We start from the raw sequence: 20,976 nt of genomic DNA, 5'->3' as shown, positions 1-20,976 counted from the left end.
CTCGACTGCGATTCTCAGTCTGTTTATTCTCAACTGCTCACCCAGTTCGCGCCATGGCTCTCATTCCCTAGTAGCTTCCATCATGCTCGACTGCCATTCCCGCGTTCGCGACACCGAGCCCACCTCCCCATCTCAATCGAAAGATCTCTCCACCATGCATCCTCCGGCCTCTGCACCTCGAACCTTCAAGCCCGATGCTTCACTCGTCTTGGTTGGCATCAGGGGCTGTGGCAAGCGCTCGCTAGGCTTTGTCGCGGCTACAGCCCTCAAACGGCGCTTTATTACCGAAGACCATTACTTCAAGGAAATCACGGGCATGGCACGATCGGAATATCTCAAGCTCCACGGAAGCCAGGAATTTCAACGTCGCGATATTGAGGTCCTCAAACTTATGCTGGACAACCACCAATCTGGATGTGTGATTGAGTGTGGACTGGGAAGTCTTACACGACCTGTGCAAGATCACTTGCGACGCTATTCCACCACGAACCCAGTGGTCCACATCGTCCGTGACATCGATCGAATTCAACAACTCCTAGGCCTCGAAGACCAGGCGGTACGGCTTCTGCGGGATGGCGACCCCCTCCACCGAACATGCTCCAACTTCGAATTCTACAATGTCGAGGACCGCACTCGCATCATATCAGATGACGGGAGTCCCGATCCGCGATCCGCTGCCTATTCTTTCAAGTTACAAGAGGTCAAGGAGGATCTCACCCGTTTTGTTCGCTTCATAACTGGGGTCGATGTCAACCATTCAAGCTACGACTCACCATTCGTCCTGCTGGAAACACCTCCAGAGCTTCGTTCCTTCACCCATGCTATCCTCGTCCGCTCCTCCGATATGATTGATGACAACGTGAGTTTAACAGAACTGGAATCTGGCGGTGATGCCATTGAACTTTGCGTCGACCGTTGGGGGCCCGACATGGCCAATGTGATCAGCAAGCAGGTGTCGCAATTGCGCCGCAATGCGCGGACTCCCGTGATTCTCTCGATCGACACATCAACATCTGGAATCAGTGAGCAGGATCAACCTGCGTCCTATTTCAAAATTCTCGAGCATGGTCTTCGTCTCGCAGTGGAATATTTGGTTCTGGATCTTGGCAAGGATAAATCCCAATTAGCCGATATCATTCGCGCCCGGGGTAAGACCAAGATCATCGGCCAGCACATCTTTGAATCATCCTCAAGCGTGAAATGGGAAGATGAAGGTGCTGTTGCCCTCTACCATGAGGCAGAGAAGCTTGGATGCCAACTAGTTCGCCTCCTCCGAGTAGCAACCAATCGCGAGGAAAACGCGACAGTCGTCGAGTTTGCCAACAAAATCCGCTCGCTTTCGGGAGAGCACCCGCCACTGATTGCCTACAATATCGGACGCCTTGGGCGGACATCACAAGTGTTTAATTCGATTTTGACTGGGGTCACACACCCTGCCATCACCCGAAAGATGGAGAACGGGCGGGACTCCCAGATTACGTCGCGCGACGCTGTCCGAGCACTTTTCCAGAGCTATGTGCTTGATCCGCTGAAGTTCTGTATTCTCGGAGCCAGTGTGGCCTACAGTTTGTCGCCTGCCATGCATAATGCGGCCATCCAACATTGCGGTATGAGCCACGTTTACAGGATTCCCAAGTCTCCGTCGCTGGCAGCGTTGGATGAATTGCGCCGGGATCCAAATTTCGGAGGGTCCAGTGTCGTCCAGCCGTGGCGAGTGGAAGTCTATCACAAACTTGCAGCCAAAAGCCGGCATGCCGAAGCCATTGGCGCAATCAACACAATCATGCCGCTGCGAGGACATCCGGATGGCACAATGTTCACTCTCCAGGAGCAGGCTAGTCGACGCAACCAGGCAGGGCCGGTGCTCGGCTGGTATGGAGAGAATACGGACTGGGTAGGCATCATGACCTGCATAACTCGCCATCTGTCGCCTCGCAATGCGATCAGTGCGAAGACCACCGGTCTGGTGATTGGAGCCGGCGGTATGGCCCGGTCTGCCATCTATGCAATGCTCCGTCTGGGCTGTCGAAAAATATTCATCTACAACCGAACTCTTTCACGGGCGGAGGAAGTTGCCCGGCACTTCAACTCATGGGCATCTTCTCAGGTTGACTCGGCCGAAGTCGTCCTAGTTTTGCGTTCGACTCAGGATGATTGGCCTGACGATGCCAGTCCACCTAGTCTCATCGCCTCATGTGTGCCCGCCGACCCGGACCGTAACGAGCCTCCGGCGAACTTCGAGATGCCCCTGCAGTGGCTAGGAAGTCCAACTGGGGGAGTGGTTTTAGAAGTCAGTCTTTCCAAATTAACATCTCTCCGTTCAATGCTAACCTATTTTACAGCTGGCTTATAAGCCTCTCGACACCCCTCTCCTACAACAGATGCGTCGCATCCGGAGTGATACCGGACGGTCGTGGGTTTTATCGGATGGATTGGAGAATGTGATTGAGCAGGGAATTGCTCAGTTCGAATTGATGACCGGCCGCAAAGCCCCTCGAAGGTTGATGACCCTGGAGGTCTTGCGTAACTACGAGGGCGACAGTGGACGATTTGATGAAAAGACGATTCAGGCTCGACTGGACGGCGTTTGCTCATAACACTTGAGATTAAGGGGGAAGGCATTTATTAGGTATTCAACTAGATCCGAGGATCCCAGGAGTTTGGGCTGTATGGAATATACTACATGATATTATCGAGAACCAAAGTAAGATACTGGTCAAGAGACCAACTGTTCATTCAATTGTTATTTTCAAGAAGAGTTGCTTATGCAAAAACGCCTCGCCGATATATGCGTAATGTACAAGTATTATACAGAAGAGGAGGTAAAACCTAACACATTCTAGAGAGCATCCGAGGTCTCGAATTTTGCTTTGTGAATTTTAAACGCCATTTTGCATGCAGCATTGTAGAATGCATGGAAGTCATCTTCGACAGATTCTTGGGACAGATTAGGTTCAAGCCTCAAGGTGGCGTCCGGAAGCTCCATATTCAAGAATAGCTCCGTGGTTCGAGCAGCAAGGAACGGCCCGCTCTCGTAGAAACGGTAGGACAATGGCCTGCCATCAAAGCCATACAACTGAGTCATTGCACCCTTGATGTCGTTCAGTGGGGGTAGCAGGTACTCAGCAATGATGTGGTCGTTCGAGATCGGGTCACCCAACGACTGAAGATCACTGGGGACTGAAATCTGACAGAACGGAGGCAGAGGTACGGACCCAAGTGAGGAGTTTCCAGAAACAAACACGCCCTGTAAAGATTCATTGATGCTTTGCACAAGGGGTTCGTAATGCGATGACCCCGTCAGGGTCTCACTCGAGACCTTACGGCCGACTGTGCGGGTAAAGCGCAAGTCCAAGCCATTCTCCGGTAAAAGATAGTCGACGCTGTTGGTGCTAAAGACTGATTTCACACTTTGCACCTCGATTATGTCCTCTGCTCCGGTCGTGTCTGCAAGGGTGACGATGATCTCGACGTCAAGTTGGGGCACGATATCCACAAAGCGAGCAGACGGTGTCAAGCGAATGTCGTATTTCCGAGCCGCTTCTTTCGACCGAAGAGGAAGTGACTCGAGGAAAGGCGCAATTCGAGGAATTTCTGTTGTGAAAGTTCGAGGAAGGGAAAGCGCACCCAGCTGCGGGGCAGTCAGGACACTTTCCTCGAATGAGGCTTTTCGAGCAAAAAGACATCTCCCAGCGGCAGCGGTCACGGATTCATGCACATGTGAGCTCGTTGGAGATTCAGCATTGGTGGGAAGACTAGTGCGAAGTAGCTTCAACAACGCATTCGAGAGTCTGGTCTGGTGGGAATCAAAAATTGGACTGGACGGTGCTGCCTCCGCACTTTGAGTACTAGACATAGCCCAGCGGAACCATGACAACTGTCTGTTGAACCAGGAGGCGTTTTCCCCGGGGTTTATATGGTAGACACTGGCCTGTTCGGACGCCGGCAGATAGGAGGAGAAAGGAAGCTGAACAGGCTTGTTTTCATTGATGGCCAAATTGAGCGTCCTCCAAGCCTCGTCGGCGCCGCGCTTGTTCTCCGCAAGGTAGAGGATCTTATCCGGCACGCGAGACGACCCTTTATTAAAGGCAACTCCATAGGTCTTCCCCACCCATTCAAGGAATTCCGAACCGAAAACCCGAGCCGAGGTCACTTTATCGACCTCGATATCGATATCTTGATCACGAATTCTGGTGGTGGCGTCAAGAATGACTTCGCAAATGGATTCACAAGCGTACTTCTTTCCGGTGATTCTGACGAGGCCCAGGGAGCTCGTGATGTCAATGCTTGATCCGTGAAGGCTGGCCACTTCGTCAAACGAGAAGTGCTCTGCATTTAAAAGCAGCACAGTGGACACCGATGGCAGCCGAAGATCCAGCTGACCGACTTCATTCACAATCGATAGTTGCCAGCAGTTTCGTAGAATCTGCTCTGCCATAAGAGACTTCCCCTTCAGATCCTGCGAAGTCGCAACGCGACTGGTGATGTTGTCCCTTGTACCCTCAGGAATTGTGTGTAAGAACATAGATGTCCCTGGCCTCCATTTGCCCGTGTTTTCATCGGTACCGGATAACTTGCTTCGGAACTCAGCGATGTAGTCGGATAGTTGGGTGTAGGTGAACGACGACACAAGCTTTGATCGCAGATGTTCCCATTCAACGGGAGTCAACGTATCATTGGGCCGAAGTGTTCCACGAAATGTTTCAAAAGCATGATCGACCGCACTGGCCGTCAGGTCCGACGCCTCTTCATCGAGGGCATCCAACATCGAGCTCAGTGTCATCTGCTCTGCATCCTCGGCCGCATCATTCCGCTTCTTCTGTCTATTTCTAGCATTCTCACGAGGCAAATCAGATACCACCACGATCTCGCCTGGTTTCCCTAGGGAGTCGACTTCGAGCAGATGTTTTTGGCCTTCACGTGTCTGCCACTGGCGTCTTGGAGTCCGGTCTAGGTGTCGAGGGGCGTCATGGGAGCTTTGAAACCGAAGAGAGATCGGGCGAGAGACAGATGGGGATAATTGAGAGCGCCAAAGGGCGAGGGCGCTCTGTGGATGGCGTCGCATGGTCGACTTGGGCGCAACATGAAAAAGAACGCCGGAGATTGACTTCGGAGATGTTGCCAGGCACTAGTCCTGATTGGGAAATTATTATTGCCTGGCTTTTCAGGCAGCACAACCAAATTCACGACCCACGAATTCACTCTTCTCATACTGTAGGTTACCTCCACCTGTAACGAGTGGCTACTGTACCTGCACTCCCGATACTACTATGTACTCGCGTTGCACATGACCGTATCCTTAGTGGAATTCCATTTTGACCGTCGTCTCATGGTTTCCCTCCTCACCGTGTTCTAGGTTGGACGGGACACGGACCTAACGAAAGTGAAAACATGGCAAATATCTGCACGAGATTCAGCCCTACGAAAGGAGAGGACCCCTGATGCCATCACGAACCAGTCATGGACCGTCCATTAATCGGGGTGGAGTCGAAATGCGGGTAAAATTGTGTTTGCCTCGGGCATCTCTCCGTTGTCTTGTTCTTTCCCGGTCTATTTCTCATTTCCCGATCCTCTTCACCCTCCCTTGCACACCGGACACTAAACACAGGCCATAGGCCACGGGACTCTAGCGCTCTGGACTCTGTTGAACTGTGCGATCCTCTCAGATATGGAGAAAACCACTCAACCCGATCTCGAGGCTAGACCTTCGCCAGACAAGCCCCAGTCCACCCTCACGAGGGGCTGGATGCAGAACGTGGACACGACCCATGCGGACCTAGTTTGTCTGCTCCTCTGCTTCCTGACCGGTCTATGTGACAGCAGCGCCTACAATGCCTGGTCTTGCTTCCTGGGGATGCAAACTGGTATGACTCACGGTGATCCCTGAAACCTGCCTCCCCATACTAATCTATGCGTGAACAGGAAACACCATCTTCCTCGGCCTCGGTGCGTCCAATCAGCCTACTAGCAAGCCCTGGGGCTGGCTCAAGTCGCTCATCTCCATCACTTTCTTTTTCACCGGTGCCATGATCTTCTCCACCGTCATGCGACGCGTAGGTGCTCTCCGTCGCGGCACCCTCTTCGCTTCTTTCCTCCTACAGACCATCCTGATCATTATCGCCGTGGCTTTGATTCAGGCCGACCTGATCCCCCACACCTCAAAAGACTCGTCTTTGGATGGAGGCCCCCTCTTCCTAGAGTTGATCCCCATCGCGTTGCTCGCTTTCCAGTCCGCCGGTGCCATGACTTGCAGCCGCTCACTCGGTTTCAACGAGATTCCCACTGTGGTTCTCACCAGTGTATATTTCGATATTGCCTCGGACCCGAAGATCACGGACAAGCCCAACTCCAACGTCAAGCGCAACCGTCGTATCGGAGGTGTGGTGGCGCTGCTGGTGGGTGCAATCGCGGGCGGCTGGCTGAGTCGTAGCAGCGGTGGGATGGAGTCGGCACTGTGGATGGCTGCGGGACTGAAATTCGTCGCGGCCTTCGGCTGGCTGTTCTGGAAGGGTGCAGCGCCAAAATAGACCCAGGTAGACCAAGCAACTTTCAGCCTCGGATATTACGGTCGGCGCATTTGCTACGGGGTTTATAATTAGACATCTTGTATAGAGCGGTCGAGGGCACCGGGTCCACGGGTGCTTTGCTCGGAGGTTATGACTCGACCATTGCATATAGACGCGAAAGAGTAATAATGAGTGGAATTTCGGATACCCATACGTATCAATTCCATATTGCTACACACAAGACCCAATATCTCAAGTTCCTGTGTTTCCCTCCACCAAGATAAATAGTCTAATGGCTCGAAATTCATACATAATATGATAACTGATCGTATACATGCGATTACCTTATCTAAACCTTGATATCTTCCTTCGTATCTTCATGATGCTCGTCGCCGCTCTTCGAATCAGGTCGACTGGCCTGCATGGCCTGCATGGCCTGCATGCGGCGTGCCACTCGAGGCGGGTCAAAAATACTCTTCGACTGGGCAAAAATCTCGTCGATCTCCTCAAGTGACCGCCCCTTGGTTTCAGGGAAGAAGAAGTACACAGAGGGCACAATGATAGCATTTGCCACGGCAAACACAATGTAGTACTTGTTCCCGATAGAGGCAAAGCCGACAGGAGTCACTTCAGCGAGAAGGAAGTTGAACACCCAGACAGTGGCAGTGGAGATGGCACTGACGGCAGCACGCACCTGCAACGGAGCCATCTCAGCAGCGTAGAGGAAGGTAAGGCCAGAGTATCCAACTGTAAAGATAAACTGGAAGCAATAGAGTGCGATTACTGCTACCACGAGGGCCGCAGTGCTGTTCGCAGCTTGGGGAGATGTTGTACCGGCAAGAATAGCCATGCAAATAGACATAGCTCCTGCACTCCATAGCATGAGCGGTCGGCGGCCGAGCCGGTCGATGGTATAAAAGGCAAAGAAACCGCCGAGGGGCTGCATTAGACCCATTGCCGCAGCGAGGATGCGGGACTTCACGGCGTCCATACCCAGGTATTGCTAGAAGATTGTTAGGACAGAATATTTCGAAGGTGTGAAGTCCTTCCGCGGATTGTATGGAGCCAGAGCTGGATGTACCCAGGAAAGAGGGATCATGGGCATCAACTCACCTGGAAGATATTAGTGGCGTAGTAGGTGATCAAATTCACACCGCATATTTGCTGGAACAGCTGACCGGTCGCTGCAAGATACGCGCGATGAAAGAGGCGCTGCTCTCCATTTGAGAACATAGAGGTCCAGGAGGTATTTCCGCAGACGGCGAGGGTAGTTTCGACCTCATGGATACTATTGGTGATCGTTTCCGAGTCGGGTTCGAGCTCAAGGAGAGCTGCAAGGACATCCCGAGCTTCCTGGAGCTGACCAGTCTTGATGAGCCAGCGAGGAGATTCTGGAAGCATGGGAATAAAAATCATAGCCATGGAACTCAGGACAATAGGAAAGGCGAGAGGGAATCGCCACGATACAGAGTTATCCTTCACAAAATAAAAGCCGAGATCAATCCATAGACCCAGAGTGACACCGGCGCCAACAAAAATGCCGTCTGTAACGACATTGGAACCTCGCTTGTGCGCTGGTGATATTTCAGACTGCCACACTGGCACAGTAGCGACGTACCCACCTATGCCTAGACCAAGGACTAGTCTTGCCACGATGAATTGGGCAAAATCGAAGGAAGTGGCCATCAAAACAGTACCAATGATGGTGATAAAGTTGGTCCAAAAGATGACCTTCTTTCGTCCTAGAAGATCACCTAGATAGACGCATGACAGAGCTCCGAAGATACCGCCCACGGTATAAAGAGCGATAACAGTGCCTGTTTACACTCTTTGGATTAGAAGAGAAGGGCATTTTATCGCATTTTGACCCACCTTGAATAGTTGAGTTTTCATGTTGCAATGCTCCGGTTGTGTGTATTGTATCCATACGAGGGAATTGGTTATTGAAAGTGTCAAGTGTCAAAAGACCACCCGCCACGCTCATATTATATCCATAACAGGTGAAAGTCGGACAAACAACGAGTATGACTGCTGCTCTGAGGAGAGCATTGCCACGAAGGCCGAGGTAGGGCTTCAAGCCCATGGTAAAGTGGTGTAAAGTGGTATAAACTGAGTACAATGATACCCGCGGAGTGGAGTTGGTAGTAAGATTTTGATCTGATCGTGGAATAATAGTTTACTGCGTCAGTGCTGATATAAAGGTCTTTTACTAACATACACAATGGCGAGTAGTGGTAAATTGAGTCGCGTTCATCTCGGTCGTCGGCGGTCACCGTGGAGCAATGAGCCCGACGAGTGCTCGAAGGATATTCTGGGCCACAGGGAAGCCCCGGGAGATGAGGCTCCAGACCTCAACCACTTCCCAGATGCCTGTCTTGGCATGCTAGAAGCCCCGGGATTAATTCTCACCCGTGCTTGGCGTTCTCCTCCCCGCGATCTGATCGGAATGACCCGGCATCTCTACCACGATGTCTTGGCGGCTGTATCTGGCGAATATTTAGATGATCAGTTGGTCTTTTCTCGTGTAGGAGCCACTCCTAGCCGATTGGGGCGAGTCTGCAAACTGAGAGGATCCGGTGGTAGCAGACGACTGTCATCGATTTGAGCAATTGGAAATGTTGCATTCGATTGGTAACTGGCGCTCGTTCAAGAATCAACGGCAGCAGGTACCTTCCTCCAGATTCTTCTAGTGGATCAGGATTCCAACGCTACGATCGCCCAGGTGGCCGGATGCATGGCAAAATGGAAGATCCGTCCGGGTTGTCGGCACAACAAAATATACCGATCATTTGCTCCTTCTCGGGGGATCGCTTTGATTTCAAAGCAACACTCACATCGCAGCAATTTCGGGGACCAGAATCTTTAAGCGTGCGTATTGTCTTGGGTTTGTCATGCCCTCATAGATCAAAGGCCAGAGAATAGAAGAGTCAGCGAAATCTCAAGAGCCAGGGCACAGCACGGCACATCACAATTGCCCCAATCCCAGAGCCCTGAAGTGCTCGGAAGGACCTGCCATTTCTTTCTTATATCTCAGCAGGAAACAAACTCATTCGGAACCAGGCGAACACCGAGCCCAAAATACTCGCAATGTTCAGACTCCGCTGATGCTGCCATCTCCTGATCACGACATGAAACAGTGAACTTTAAGGGATCGCCAAACACCAATCCAGCGATGAAGATCTTCTTCCAATCTAGCAGGCTCAGCCGTCACTCGCCGCGGTGTATCTCAAGGTTTTGTTTCTTCTAATGCCACTGTCACGGCCCTTAATTTCCGAGGCATCGATCGCGATATATTAGTCTGCGGTGTCCTCACGGTTCTAGAGTGATTCAAGCAGTCAAGATCGATTAGCACTATTTTATACAATGATTCTGAACATTGCCAAATTTTCTGTGGTGGCTCCTGCACTATGTATGTGTCTTGCATTGCTTGATGCATGCATGGCAACTCCATACACCGTATATCGCGGTACCTTCGTTCATCTCCCTCGGCTCAATTCGAGCTCGGTGAAACCGGAGCTCGCTCGATACCAAGGTGTTCTCTGGGTCTCTTCTGAGGATGGTCGGATCAAAGGATATGACTGGCAAGTCCGTGATGATGCCAGCTTTCAATCATTCTTGTCTAGCCACGGATGGACTATTGCCGAGGGCAATGAAAACTCATCCTCCAGTGTCGTGGTCATAGAGTCAAACGATGAGCGAAATGAGTTCTTCTTTCCCGGATTCATCGGTAAGTTCTGTCTACCTCAAGGGCTATCAATCGGTACTGACCATGTAGACACGCACATCCACGCACCGCAGTTCCCCAATATTGGGCTGTTCGGATCGTCAGGCCTTCTGGACTGGCTGAATGAATACACCTTTCCCGTCGAAGCTAGCTTCGGCGCCAAGTCAGATCCAAAGAATCAAGACACAAATCCCAAAGACACGCCGCCGGAAGCTCTACGTGTCTACGACGAAGTGGTCGCGCGCACTCTTGCTCATGGGACAACATGCGCATCTTATTTCGCCACCATACATGTTCCGGCCACCAACGCCCTCGCCGCGCTTTGTCATTCCCATGGCCAACGTGCATTCATCGGCCGTGTTTGCATGGATAACCCTGATCAGTGCCCCTCTTATTACATTGACCAATCTGCCGAGGAGGGCTTCAACGCGACGAAGTCAACAATCGACTACATCCAGACCCTCGACCCAGATGGAACATTGATCAACCCAATCATTACCCCTCGCTTCGCCCCAAGTTGCTCAAATGAGTCCCTTGAAGGCCTCGGGAAGCTGGCTGCATCCTACAGTCCGCCTCTCCACATCCAAACACATATATGTGAGACCCTCGACGAAATTGCCCTTGTCCACCAGCTGTTCCCGGAGGCAGCTAGTTACGCCGATGTCTATGACAAGGCTCATCTGTTGACGAATCGTACCATCCTCGCACACGGCGTGCACCTCACTAAGGATGAGCGCACTCTCGTCCGAGAGCGGGGCTCCAAGGTCGCTCACTGCCCCTCGTCCAATTCCGCCCTAGGCTCCGGTCTGGCTCCTGTCCGTGTTATGCTCGATGAAGGCCTCACGGTTGGTCTAGGTACAGATGTGAGCGGCGGATATAGCCCTAGTATCCTTGAAGTGGCTAGACAGGCCGCTTTGGTTTCTCGATTGCTTGCGTATAGCGCCGAGTACCAAGAGATGACAGGTAACACAACATCGGATGGCAGCGAGAAACTCACAGTTGATGATGCTCTCTACCTGGCCACGCGAGGCGGTGCCGCAGTTGTTGACATGCCAGATGACATCGGCGGCTTTGATCAAGGGATGATCTGGGATGCGCAGCTGATTGAGCTGGGTGCTGTGCAAAATAACACCGTGAGTCCGCTTGACGCGGCGCCTGTGAGAAGCCTCGCAGGTCGGACGCTTCCTATGTCTGGCCCGGTGGGTAATGTTGATTTGTTTGGCAATGAGACGTGGCAGGAGCAGATTCAGAAGTGGATGTGGAGCGGTGATGACCGGAATGTGAAGAATGTGTGGGTTCAGGGCAAGCTGGTGCATACCAGAGATTAGGATACATAAGTGGTTATTTTCTTTGTATCCAGGTTATCTGGTCACTATAAGGGCTGTGAGGCCATTCGATGTTTGAGATCGTGTTTGAAATTGGGACAAGTAAATGACTTGAGTGCAGGTCATCAAATTAAAATACTCTTGTATTAAGCCACTGCGCTAAACACTATCGGGCTCAACCTTAATGTCTCAACCTTAATTTCATGCGCATTATTCAGAGGCTGCGAAGTGGTTCTCCTTTAAACTCTCGCCATTTTCTCATAATATTTCGAACCTGTGGACTTTGCTTTCATGGTGAAATTCGGGGGATTCAATCTTCTCTCAACATACAAGGTACTAGTTTTCGGCTCCCGGGCCGGATAATAAGGTGGACCACATTTCACCCATCTTAAACTGGACTAAACCTAGAATCAAAACTCTCCGGGTCCCTTCCCGAAATAACCTCCCGTCGGAACTGTCAACCAAGGAACAGAATGCTCATCATCAGTATTCGCTCCCACTGTGTTTCCCCACCAGTTGAACGCGATTGAGTGGTATCCGAGCGCGAAGAAAATAAGGACTGTTGCAATGGCTGTGCCAGTATCCATAGATGCTTGCAGCAAATCTGCGTTACAAACTGGTTAGTACTCTTATCTTGAAAGGAAAGACTGAAGTCGTACAATTATAACGCTTCCACCAATCAAAAGCCCGCTTGCGGATCAGATAGTTGAAAACAAAGCCGACGATGAACCAAAGGGAGTATTGAGCTAGTTTATTAGTTTCACCATATATACTGCAAGTGGCTGGGATCATACTGGTAGTGGCGGGAGGTATATTACCCGCTGAGTTGAAGAAGATTGGGACGTTCACGTAGCGAATCCAGCTATTGGGGTAGCGGCGGTAAAGGAGATATACTATTCCAGTTACAACGGGCTAGTAGTAAAGTCAGCATCAATCGATTGGGAAATTGACTGAGCCTGGCTAGCTCACTCCGATGAGAAAAAAGTAAACAAGTCTGTTGTATACTTGTCCGGACTGGAACATTCGTTGCGGACCAATGGTCCCCCAGATTAAGGAGGCATTGTACATTACTTTGGCACCACTGCATGTGAAGCGTTGCTTATTATCTGGATCACAGAGATCGGTGATATGTCCCAGCATCCATCGCAAGACTATCATTATTAGCTTGAAAATAAAACCCAAAGCCCTTCATAAGAAATCATACCTCCAGTCTGGGTTGCTGTTGCTAGAATACTAGCATATATCTGACCGAAGAATAGAACACGTGGGGGTATTTTCTAGGCAATGAGCATATGTAGAGCAATAATAAGGCATGCATAACATACCATGTACTGCCCAAGCTTCAAATCTTGCGCAAAGTCCATCCCATGCTTGACCGCATTATAACCATAGCACTTCACCATCAAATTAGCGATTGGCTTTCCCGGCCAGGCATATCCGGCGATCATCTCCGTGATAATATTGAGAAATACGCGTTGGTTCGTTGTCCCCTGGAGGATTCCCTCAGGCACTATCAGAGCCGCTGCCAATCCGAAACAAACCACGATGAAGCCCCACACTGGTAATTCTGTATCCCAAAACTTGATCGTCAAGATACCCAGCCCTAGCACCAACAGTGTGAGAACGCCGTACCACCAATCTGGAACTTCTTTGTATGCACGCATCAGTCGTCGATGGACATCTTCACCTCCATGCTGTGCGTTCTTGAGCCTAGCCCAGATTTCGGAGCCATTGTAGAGATAGGTATGCAGCACGATTGCCGTCACTGCAGCGAAAGATAATCCGTATGTGATAGAATAAGACATGGAAAGGTACATTGGAGAATACTCTTTGTACTTGCTCTCGACAAAATTCGAAGCTGAATCGACCACTCGAGACACATTGTATGAGCCCCCCGTATTGTCGAATGTGCTTGATGAAAGGAGCGGAAGGCTGTCTGTTTAGTATTTAAATGCGCATTATCAAGTTGGGGACTTACTATGCACTATCCCATACATTTGCATAATACAGAATAGGAGCCACGACGAAGTAGAATAGCACAACAACCGCAAATGCATTGCAGGTGATGTAGAAAGGGGTTGTAAGTGGGTAGCCGGCATAGTTTATCTGTGTCCAATCGATGCTTATAGGTAGCATACCCAAGCCGGAATTCATCTGAGTATCTAATCAGTCATTTGATCCCCAGGCGTCATCATCCTAGGGTTCTAAGCATTGTACCTACCCCAAACAACGTGTTCACTTTCTGATTATGAGGCACAATCCACGTAATGAAAGCAAATGTACTCAAACTTGTCCAGATATAGTCAGGAAACCAGAACAAAACGAACGCAAAGACTGTCACGTAGCCAAAAAAGTGATATCTGGTAATTGTCCAGCCATTAGCTGGCGTACGGTTTTCGGGCTCATGCAGTGCCCGGAAGAGAACAGTCGAAGACAGCGATGTTGGCCAGACTAAGGCAGCAGGGTAAACGATCCATCGGCGAGCAAGACCTGTAAGACCGAATCTAGGAATTTTTAGTGTTTCCAGATAAAGACTGTGGAATAGACTTACCCTATCATTTGAGTTGTCAAAAGGTATAGAAAGGAGAATCCAGCTCCAAAGTCACGATTCCAATACACCGGACTGACAATTGCCACCAAAGCACCCTGGGCATATGCGGTGGAAGCGCTGATATTAACACACTGTAATCGATTAGATTGGACATAGCCAATTGTTCTCCTTAACAGATTTTAATGGTACTCACAATAACGATGAAGGCATGCTCTTTGAGAGTAAATTTCCCTGGGTTGATATCAAATGAGAACATTCCCAGAGGCACCCTCCACCTAGGAAGCTTTTCCCATGCTCGACCGATAGGAAAGACTAGGATTTGAGCCACAACGTAGCCGATTGAGAGAGAGGGCTACGATCCGTTAGTCACCATATACCGTTAGTGAAAGACAATCTGACATATCGCAGGCCGAAGAACTGATTGACACCGGAGAAGAGTATGACAAAGATCGTCATTAATATCCAGGCCCGGACAGCTGCGTTGGTCAGTTAGGTATCTTGTCTATGCCAATTGTTATTGAATGAGAGATTTACTATTGCAAACCATCGTCGGATCATCTTTATTGGAAACACAAGCCGCAACCTCAGGAACTTTGAACTATCAATATCAACTCATAGACATCTGGAGTCTATTGGTGAACTTACAAGGTGATTGGTCTCCTTCAACATTCCACTTGAATGCTTCGACGGGTGTAAGTTCTGTTATCTCTGATCTATCGGATTGATACAACCAGGCTTTCGGGTCTTGCTGAGCGTCTTCTACCTCCACATCTGTGGTTTGGGTCTCCGATATATCCGGATTTTTCGTCGCGCTTTCGGATGGTACCTTATATGACATGTTCAACATTGAGTGGGATGATTGGTAATTTGGGTACAATTGATTTGGAACTCAATCAATGCAATTATTACTTGGAAGACGACCACTTTTTATAAGGCTTGGTCAAGCCCTGTATGCAATGGTCACGATAGATCCACCCGAGATAACGAAAACGCCATCTCCGAGAGACAGAAACACTAATGTAGACTACTTAAGTCAGGCTGAGAGAGCTAAAACGGAACAGTACCTTTGGCCGATTCATGCAAGCCTCTGACGCAAATTGGCAAAAGATAAGAAATTGAATTTCCTTCTGCGAAGGGTACAGCAAGTCCTCGAGTCCTCAAGCTCTCGGGTCATTGATAATATATAGCCATGAGTTTCGCAATCGAATAATTGAGTGGAGACTCTAGTTTGCACCCGCCCCCCTCCCCTTCCCCCTTTTTTTTGGCTTGGGATGCATGATTCGGAAGACCGGGCATCTTTCGGAAGTCATGCAACCCCACATAACATATATTTTAATGATCTTATGGTTCCCCGCGTCCAGATGGAACATCATTTTATCTTCTGCCTGTCTTATCTATTTTGAGGGATATATCTCATGACCTACAAATGATAAGCACAGTTGTTTTCCAAGGTGGGGGGGCGTTTCACCCCAACATCTTTAATTAGTGCCAGTTGCTTCTACTACGTTGGAGTCCAGATCCTCCTATGCCAAGCACCTACTAGTATCTTCGGGGTATCCTCGGATAGAGAGATGAATAGTCTATGAATTGGCCATGGCGTGCCTACGCGGCCATATTAGCTTATCTCTGAGTGTGCAAGTGTTCATTCGCGGGCCGGTTCTCTCAAAACTCAATGTTGCAGATACTCATAGTAGTGGTCTTGGCTGCTTGCTCAAGTTTACTTTTTTGATTTCTCACATGTATGATTTGTCCATTTTGACCTCTTGGGAATCTCGAATTTGATGGTTGATCAGTATATCTATTTGCCGTGACTGGTGACATGATTCAACAGCGATGTTCTGTGCCATGATCGCGTCATCTGGCGTAATCCAACTTTCTTTAGACTTGCTCCAATTTTATCAAAAGAATTAGCGATCTACTGGTTGCCTCACTTCGACCCTCGACATACAAATTGGCCATTTGCCAGCCGGGTGTAGTATTTCGCCAAAAAAAAAGGTAGTCCACGCCGGGCATCAGCTGGTCCAATGTCCCGTGTTTCAGCTCGACTGCTCCGGCTTATACATTCGGCAAGACTCATCCTCCAGAACCACACCTGGGTCATCATGCTCTTCTTGCTCCCCCATATGATCTAGTGCGGCCTCTAATGGGACCATGTTCGGAGGCACTTAGCGAGTAGAGCTTGCTTCTCAGGAGTCCATTCGGTGATATAGATATAGATATCGTTGAGATTGTAATCAATATATCCACAAACATAAACGCCCTTCTTCTAGATTAGTAGGCTCAGTCTTAGGTAACGTGTTTCATATTTTTGCAGTATCCTCAAAAGGAGGCTTATCCTCTAACGCTCAGGTTTTATGGCACTATCTAAGTGTAAGTTTAATGACAACTGTTCTGATAAATTCAAGGAATAATAGGTGTAGAACCTACACCGCGCATCTCCTGGTCTGCGGTTGCCCATCGTGCGATCAGAACTCGTCTTAGTTGATCCGCGGCAACGTCGTCGGCCCAATGCTCACGAACAAAGTGCCTCCAACCGCGAGTGACGGATTCCACATCATCCACAGGCTGTTCGTGGCGGTGAATATAGGAGGGAACCCCCCCCCCCCCCCCCCCCCCCCACCCCCGCGAACTCTGGTTGCACCACTGTATAAGCGGCATGCCGGATCGTTATTACTTGGAAGGAAGGAGGGAACGAGAAGGGGCGGACGGAGCGTATTTAATGGAGTTGGTCACTGGGGTGGCGGGCTTGGTGAGAATTACGTTAACATCTAATAACAACTTATTTATGGGATTTGGCGCAGTCTACTCCCTCTAATCTCTTTCACTTTCCCCTTGGAGATCGTTCAAATCACTTCTATCTAGATTTGATAGATAGTTCTATTATTCTATTGGGTAGTGAGTAGAGCAGTGCCTTGGGTATCCACTAAATTGTGCCGAAATGAAAGAAAAAGACTAGGACTTTAGTTTTTATATGAATTTTCGGATTATTGTATATCTACAACATTTGAACATAGCTACTCAGGTAGAGTGAAATATCGACGGAACCGGTCGATCTGTGTCAAGCCCAGCTCCGTGACAACCCAGTGGCAGCTCATCAACAGACTAGGGAAGCGAACCGTCCAAAAGTTGAGATAACCCTCTGGCAGGCCTCCGATATGCGCCTTCAGGTACTCGGGCATGTCGTTGTAGTGGTTGCGCTTGTTGCGGAGAGCACGTAGGAGATCCAGCATCCGCGAGCCAGTGTACTTGCGCTGCTTGCCCAGGTTATCCTTGAAATCCCGAGGGAGCAAGCGTAAGAAGTCCATCTCCGGCCCCATCACATCCTGGGCCATCGACTCTAAGCAGAGCAATGCGTCCGACGGTGGATCGCGAGATTCAAACTCGAAATGATCAGAGACATCGCAAAGGAAGCTGAGTCGGTCTGACGGAGGCCAGAAGAAGGGGTGCATCAGGACCGTGCTTGCATCGGGTCGCCGGCGTGGGTCAAGAGACAACATGGAGCGAATAAGATCATCGGCCTCGAAAGCGTAGTCACCCAACCGATCCAGCTCCTCCAGGTCGAAATGACCCTTCACGATATTGGCCTCGCGCATAAACTTGCCATTCTTATCGAACGGATGACTACCACGAGTCAGGACGTAGTAGAACACACAGCCCAAGGAGAAGATGTCAATGGCTCGAGTGGCACGGCGATTGGTCTGCGGGTCAACAACAGCAGGCTCCGAGGACTCCGTATGTTGCGATGCGAGACTCAGAGGGCCGGTGTCATCATCTACCAAAAGCTCAGGGGCACGCCAGCCAGAGGTGCCAGCAGCGTGAGCGGTGGTGGCACGGAAGGAGCTCTGGTTGTCCTCGAGTTTCTTGCACAGGCCAAAGTCAGATATAAGCAGTCGCAGCGCCTGTGACGTAGTTCGACCACGGGGCATGGCCACCAAAATATTCTGGGGCTTTAGATCCCGATGGACGATTTTGAGGGAATGCAGATACTGAACACCTTGTGTGATCTGGCGGAGTACGTCAGGCATGTCTAAGCCGCCCTGAACGAGTTCTGGGAACTGGGTCGGTCGCTCTGTGACGTCCTGCAGAGAAGCCGGACATAATTCCAACCCGATATACAAGAAACCGGACGCCTGCTCACGACAGAAGTAACGAATGACATTGTTATGGTCATCACTTTCCTGGAGTAGTCCGACCTCGTGAGAGGCGATATCGTAGAACTCCATGAGCATACGCTTGACCGCCACATGGCGACCGTCAAATGAGCCACGGAAAACGACAGTGCCATGACTGCCGTGTCCAAGCACGGTATCGGTGAAGACTTCCAGTCGTCCGATCCGAATGACCCCATCCATTTCCGTGATCTCGTTCGACACTGTGCGCGTGAGCTGCACATCGGGTTCCAGTCGAGTCTGTGGGGCTAGACGATTGACCTGCTCCACGACCTGTTGGGCTTGGTCAGTCGCATCGCCCTCAGTGCCAGGCTTTCTGCCACGTTTGTGATTCTTCCCACCACGAGTTCCGCGCTTGCGATTCCTCTTGCCTGTCGGTTTATCGTTTTCTTGAACGTCCGCATCCCTGTCGTTGAATTGAACCCGAGGGGTCGAGGTTCCTGTGGGAACACTGCTCTCTCGGGAGGGTCGGGGAGTGGCATCGCCATCAGGGGAGTCAGGCAGGTTGACGTCCACAGTTACATCAGGAACCGGCCGAGTTGGAGTCGATGCTCGCTTCATATCCGGCGTTCCGCCAACAATCGGGGTGGCTGGTGTCGACATGGATCCCTTGTCATTGGAGTTGATGATGTTTTTGATATCAAGCTTTTGCTTCGCGAGGTCTCGAATATGGTGCGAGTTGAAATAGATGAATGTGGCAATGAACAACAATATCATAGTGACAACGATGTCCAACGCATTGTCCCAGCTCTTGCGGATAATGGTGCTGTGTCGTAAAGCTGGTGGAAGGGCCAGTTCGGAGGGACTGCGAAGAACATCCCGTGGAGTGTCGTTGGAAAGTTCGGTCGTAGACGAGCCAGTGAGTCGAGGAATGGGCGGGACGATTCGTGGGCCATTCAATGAGTGCACGCCAGCCAGTGCGTCTCGCTGCTGGCTTGGGCTTAGGCTCATGAGAGACTGGCCCCGACGAAAGAAATCCTTATCATACACCGGAGCCATGTGGGCAGTACCAGTGACGAGGGGATATGTCTCTTCGGACAGGGCATACCATCCACCAGCATTGGTGGAATCAATAAACACACGCATGTCGCGCTCGTCTAAAGGACCGTAGTCGGGATCCGGCGGCTGCAGCGGCTGTGACAAGAGGACCAGCGGCGTCGAGGCATCTGGTGCATCCTTGTTGGCTGGTCGAACGACATCGAAAACACGTGCAACCGGCGATGAGAAACGTTGCGTATAGCGAGGGCGGTCCATGCGAGAGTGGTCAAATCCCAAAACAATTCCATCATGCATACTGTAGACATGGCTCTGGTCCATCGTACGGACATACTGGCTCTGGAGGTCCATGTCACGGTTATTGGGCGCCCACTCCGAGTACTTCAAAGTGCAGATCGGGTCACCAGTCTCAGTATTCTGAATGGCCACGGCATACTCGACTCGACCAAGCACCAAGGTACCAGAACTTGTTTCGCACTCCTCTGAGTCCAAATCTTGTCCGTCCACCTTCCGACATTCCTGGCCTGTTGTGAATGGTCCACGGGAGCTGAAGACCCGCAGGATACTCCCAGTGCGAGCATCAATTGTGTAGAGTGTGGTTTCTTTCCGGGCGGTATATGTGACGGCGGGACTGGTGCCGGAATATGGTGTTTCATCTACCAACTGCTTGACGGTTAGGCCAAGCTTTTGGAGTCCAGCTTCCTGGCCTGGGCTGTAAATATAGAGGCTGCCATCCTGGCTGGGCTCTACAATCCACAAAAAGTCATCCTCCGGTTCCGTATCATCAAAACTGGTTCGATTCGCTCGATGATAGATGCTTTCGACCAAGGGACTGCTGGGGACCTCGAGGGCCCAACGAGCCGCACCGGTCTTTCGGTCTCGGGCGTGAATTGTTCCGTCGACGGTCGCCAGTAGCACAAAGTCCTCAACCTCCCAGTCCTGCAGGGACCGCGCGTGAAGCTGCGAAGCCAGACCGGCAGCAGTGCTGCTAGCCTGGACAGGAGGGGCTCGAACGGCGCGGCCGGAGCCCGCCAGAGCCAGAGTTGCCAGGGCGCTCGCATCGTTAGTTTTCACGATGGGCTCAGCCGCGGGGGCTGTGTTATGTGTAGAGGAGTCTGCTCCGGCTACGGGCACGGAGAGTCGAGAAGTCGAAGAGTCATAGTCTGAGAGCTGCTGCGGAGCCACCAGGAAGGGGAGTAGGAGGAGAGCGACGCTGGCGGGGAGGGTCGATCGGGCGCCCGGCAGCCGCCACCGCATTGTGGGAACGTCAGCACAGAGAAGCGAAAGTGCTTTAGCGATCGGAGAGTATCCGGTTCATGCGCATGCGTTAACGAGGGAGAGTTGAACAGAGTGACCGGATGGAAGGTTGAAGAATGAACGAATGTGGAGCGAGGCGAGAATCCGGGTAGCGGATCATCCCCCACTTTGTCGTATGGGATATTTAGAAATCTAGACAAGCGAGAATGGAATGGAATAAAGATGAAGGATGGAAAGGGGAAGAAAACAAAGGACGGATAGAAGGATTGCAGGATTGAAGATTGTGTGTAATACACGTGTACAGTACAGTCATGGGCCAGCCACCCGTGTAATTCGTACACGCCATCAAGGAGTTGGCCCCCCCCTTTCCCCTGCTTCATCTATTAGCTCCGAATATTCCGTAACACCAGGCTAGACCTCTATTGTCGGTGCACTTCCACCGGGCCTA

At 50.7% G+C, this 20,976-nt stretch overlaps 8 protein-coding genes across 8 annotated transcripts; 4 read left to right on the top strand and 4 right to left on the bottom strand.

Annotated features, from left to right (window-relative positions):
• Positions 1–82: 82 nt before the first annotated feature.
• On the top strand, positions 83–2,597 carry N7443_010966 (repressor protein; the record flags this gene model as incomplete). Its single annotated transcript, XM_056891022.1, has 2 exons — positions 83–2,290; positions 2,343–2,597. The coding sequence occupies 2 exons, from the start codon at positions 83–85 to the stop codon at positions 2,595–2,597; spliced, it is 2,463 nt and encodes an 820-aa protein (XP_056737513.1).
• Positions 2,598–2,839: 242 nt separating this feature from the next.
• N7443_010965 (putative respiratory complex assembly protein Rmp1) lies at positions 2,840–5,065 on the bottom strand (the record flags this gene model as incomplete). The annotated part of the gene is made up of 1 exon (XM_056891021.1): positions 2,840–5,065. The coding sequence occupies one exon, from the start codon at positions 5,063–5,065 to the stop codon at positions 2,840–2,842; it is 2,226 nt and encodes a 741-aa protein (XP_056737512.1).
• Positions 5,066–5,668: 603 nt separating this feature from the next.
• N7443_010964 (YoaK family protein) lies at positions 5,669–6,527 on the top strand (the record flags this gene model as incomplete). The annotated part of the gene is made up of 2 exons (XM_056891020.1): positions 5,669–5,864; positions 5,923–6,527. 2 exons carry the CDS (start codon positions 5,669–5,671, stop codon positions 6,525–6,527), a joined length of 801 nt encoding a protein of 266 aa, XP_056737511.1.
• A 328-nt stretch (positions 6,528–6,855) lies between these two features.
• N7443_010963 (sugar porter family MFS transporter) lies at positions 6,856–8,589 on the bottom strand (the record flags this gene model as incomplete). Its single annotated transcript, XM_056891019.1, has 3 exons — positions 6,856–7,509; positions 7,620–8,323; positions 8,379–8,589. The coding sequence occupies 3 exons, from the start codon at positions 8,587–8,589 to the stop codon at positions 6,856–6,858; spliced, it is 1,569 nt and encodes a 522-aa protein (XP_056737510.1).
• A 138-nt stretch (positions 8,590–8,727) lies between these two features.
• N7443_010962 (uncharacterized protein) lies at positions 8,728–9,111 on the top strand (the record flags this gene model as incomplete). The annotated part of the gene is made up of 1 exon (XM_056891018.1): positions 8,728–9,111. The coding sequence occupies one exon, from the start codon at positions 8,728–8,730 to the stop codon at positions 9,109–9,111; it is 384 nt and encodes a 127-aa protein (XP_056737509.1).
• A 758-nt stretch (positions 9,112–9,869) lies between these two features.
• On the top strand, positions 9,870–11,558 carry N7443_010961 (Glycogen debranching enzyme; the record flags this gene model as incomplete). The annotated part of the gene is made up of 2 exons (XM_056891017.1): positions 9,870–10,233; positions 10,282–11,558. 2 exons carry the CDS (start codon positions 9,870–9,872, stop codon positions 11,556–11,558), a joined length of 1,641 nt encoding a protein of 546 aa, XP_056737508.1.
• A 407-nt stretch (positions 11,559–11,965) lies between these two features.
• N7443_010960 (uncharacterized protein) lies at positions 11,966–14,944 on the bottom strand (the record flags this gene model as incomplete). Its single annotated transcript, XM_056891016.1, has 13 exons — positions 11,966–12,159; positions 12,215–12,301; positions 12,350–12,467; positions 12,525–12,706; positions 12,760–12,832; positions 12,881–13,487; positions 13,534–13,709; positions 13,777–14,059; positions 14,107–14,237; positions 14,300–14,458; positions 14,506–14,582; positions 14,641–14,697; positions 14,752–14,944. 13 exons carry the CDS (start codon positions 14,942–14,944, stop codon positions 11,966–11,968), a joined length of 2,337 nt encoding a protein of 778 aa, XP_056737507.1.
• Positions 14,945–17,120: 2,176 nt separating this feature from the next.
• ireA (bifunctional endoribonuclease/protein kinase IRE1) lies at positions 17,121–20,528 on the bottom strand (the record flags this gene model as incomplete). The annotated part of the gene is made up of 1 exon (XM_056891015.1): positions 17,121–20,528. The coding sequence occupies one exon, from the start codon at positions 20,526–20,528 to the stop codon at positions 17,121–17,123; it is 3,408 nt and encodes a 1,135-aa protein (XP_056737506.1).
• Between the last annotated feature and the right edge of the window lie 448 nt (positions 20,529–20,976).

Source organism: Penicillium atrosanguineum (assembly GCF_028827265.1).
Source record: "Penicillium atrosanguineum strain IBT 20685 chromosome Unknown utg000008l_segment0_segment0, whole genome shotgun sequence".
In the NCBI taxonomy this organism is placed as follows: Eukaryota; Fungi; Ascomycota; class Eurotiomycetes; order Eurotiales; family Aspergillaceae; genus Penicillium; species Penicillium atrosanguineum.
Note: the sequence above shows the minus strand (reverse complement) of the source record. Positions and strands in the feature narration are given on the sequence as shown.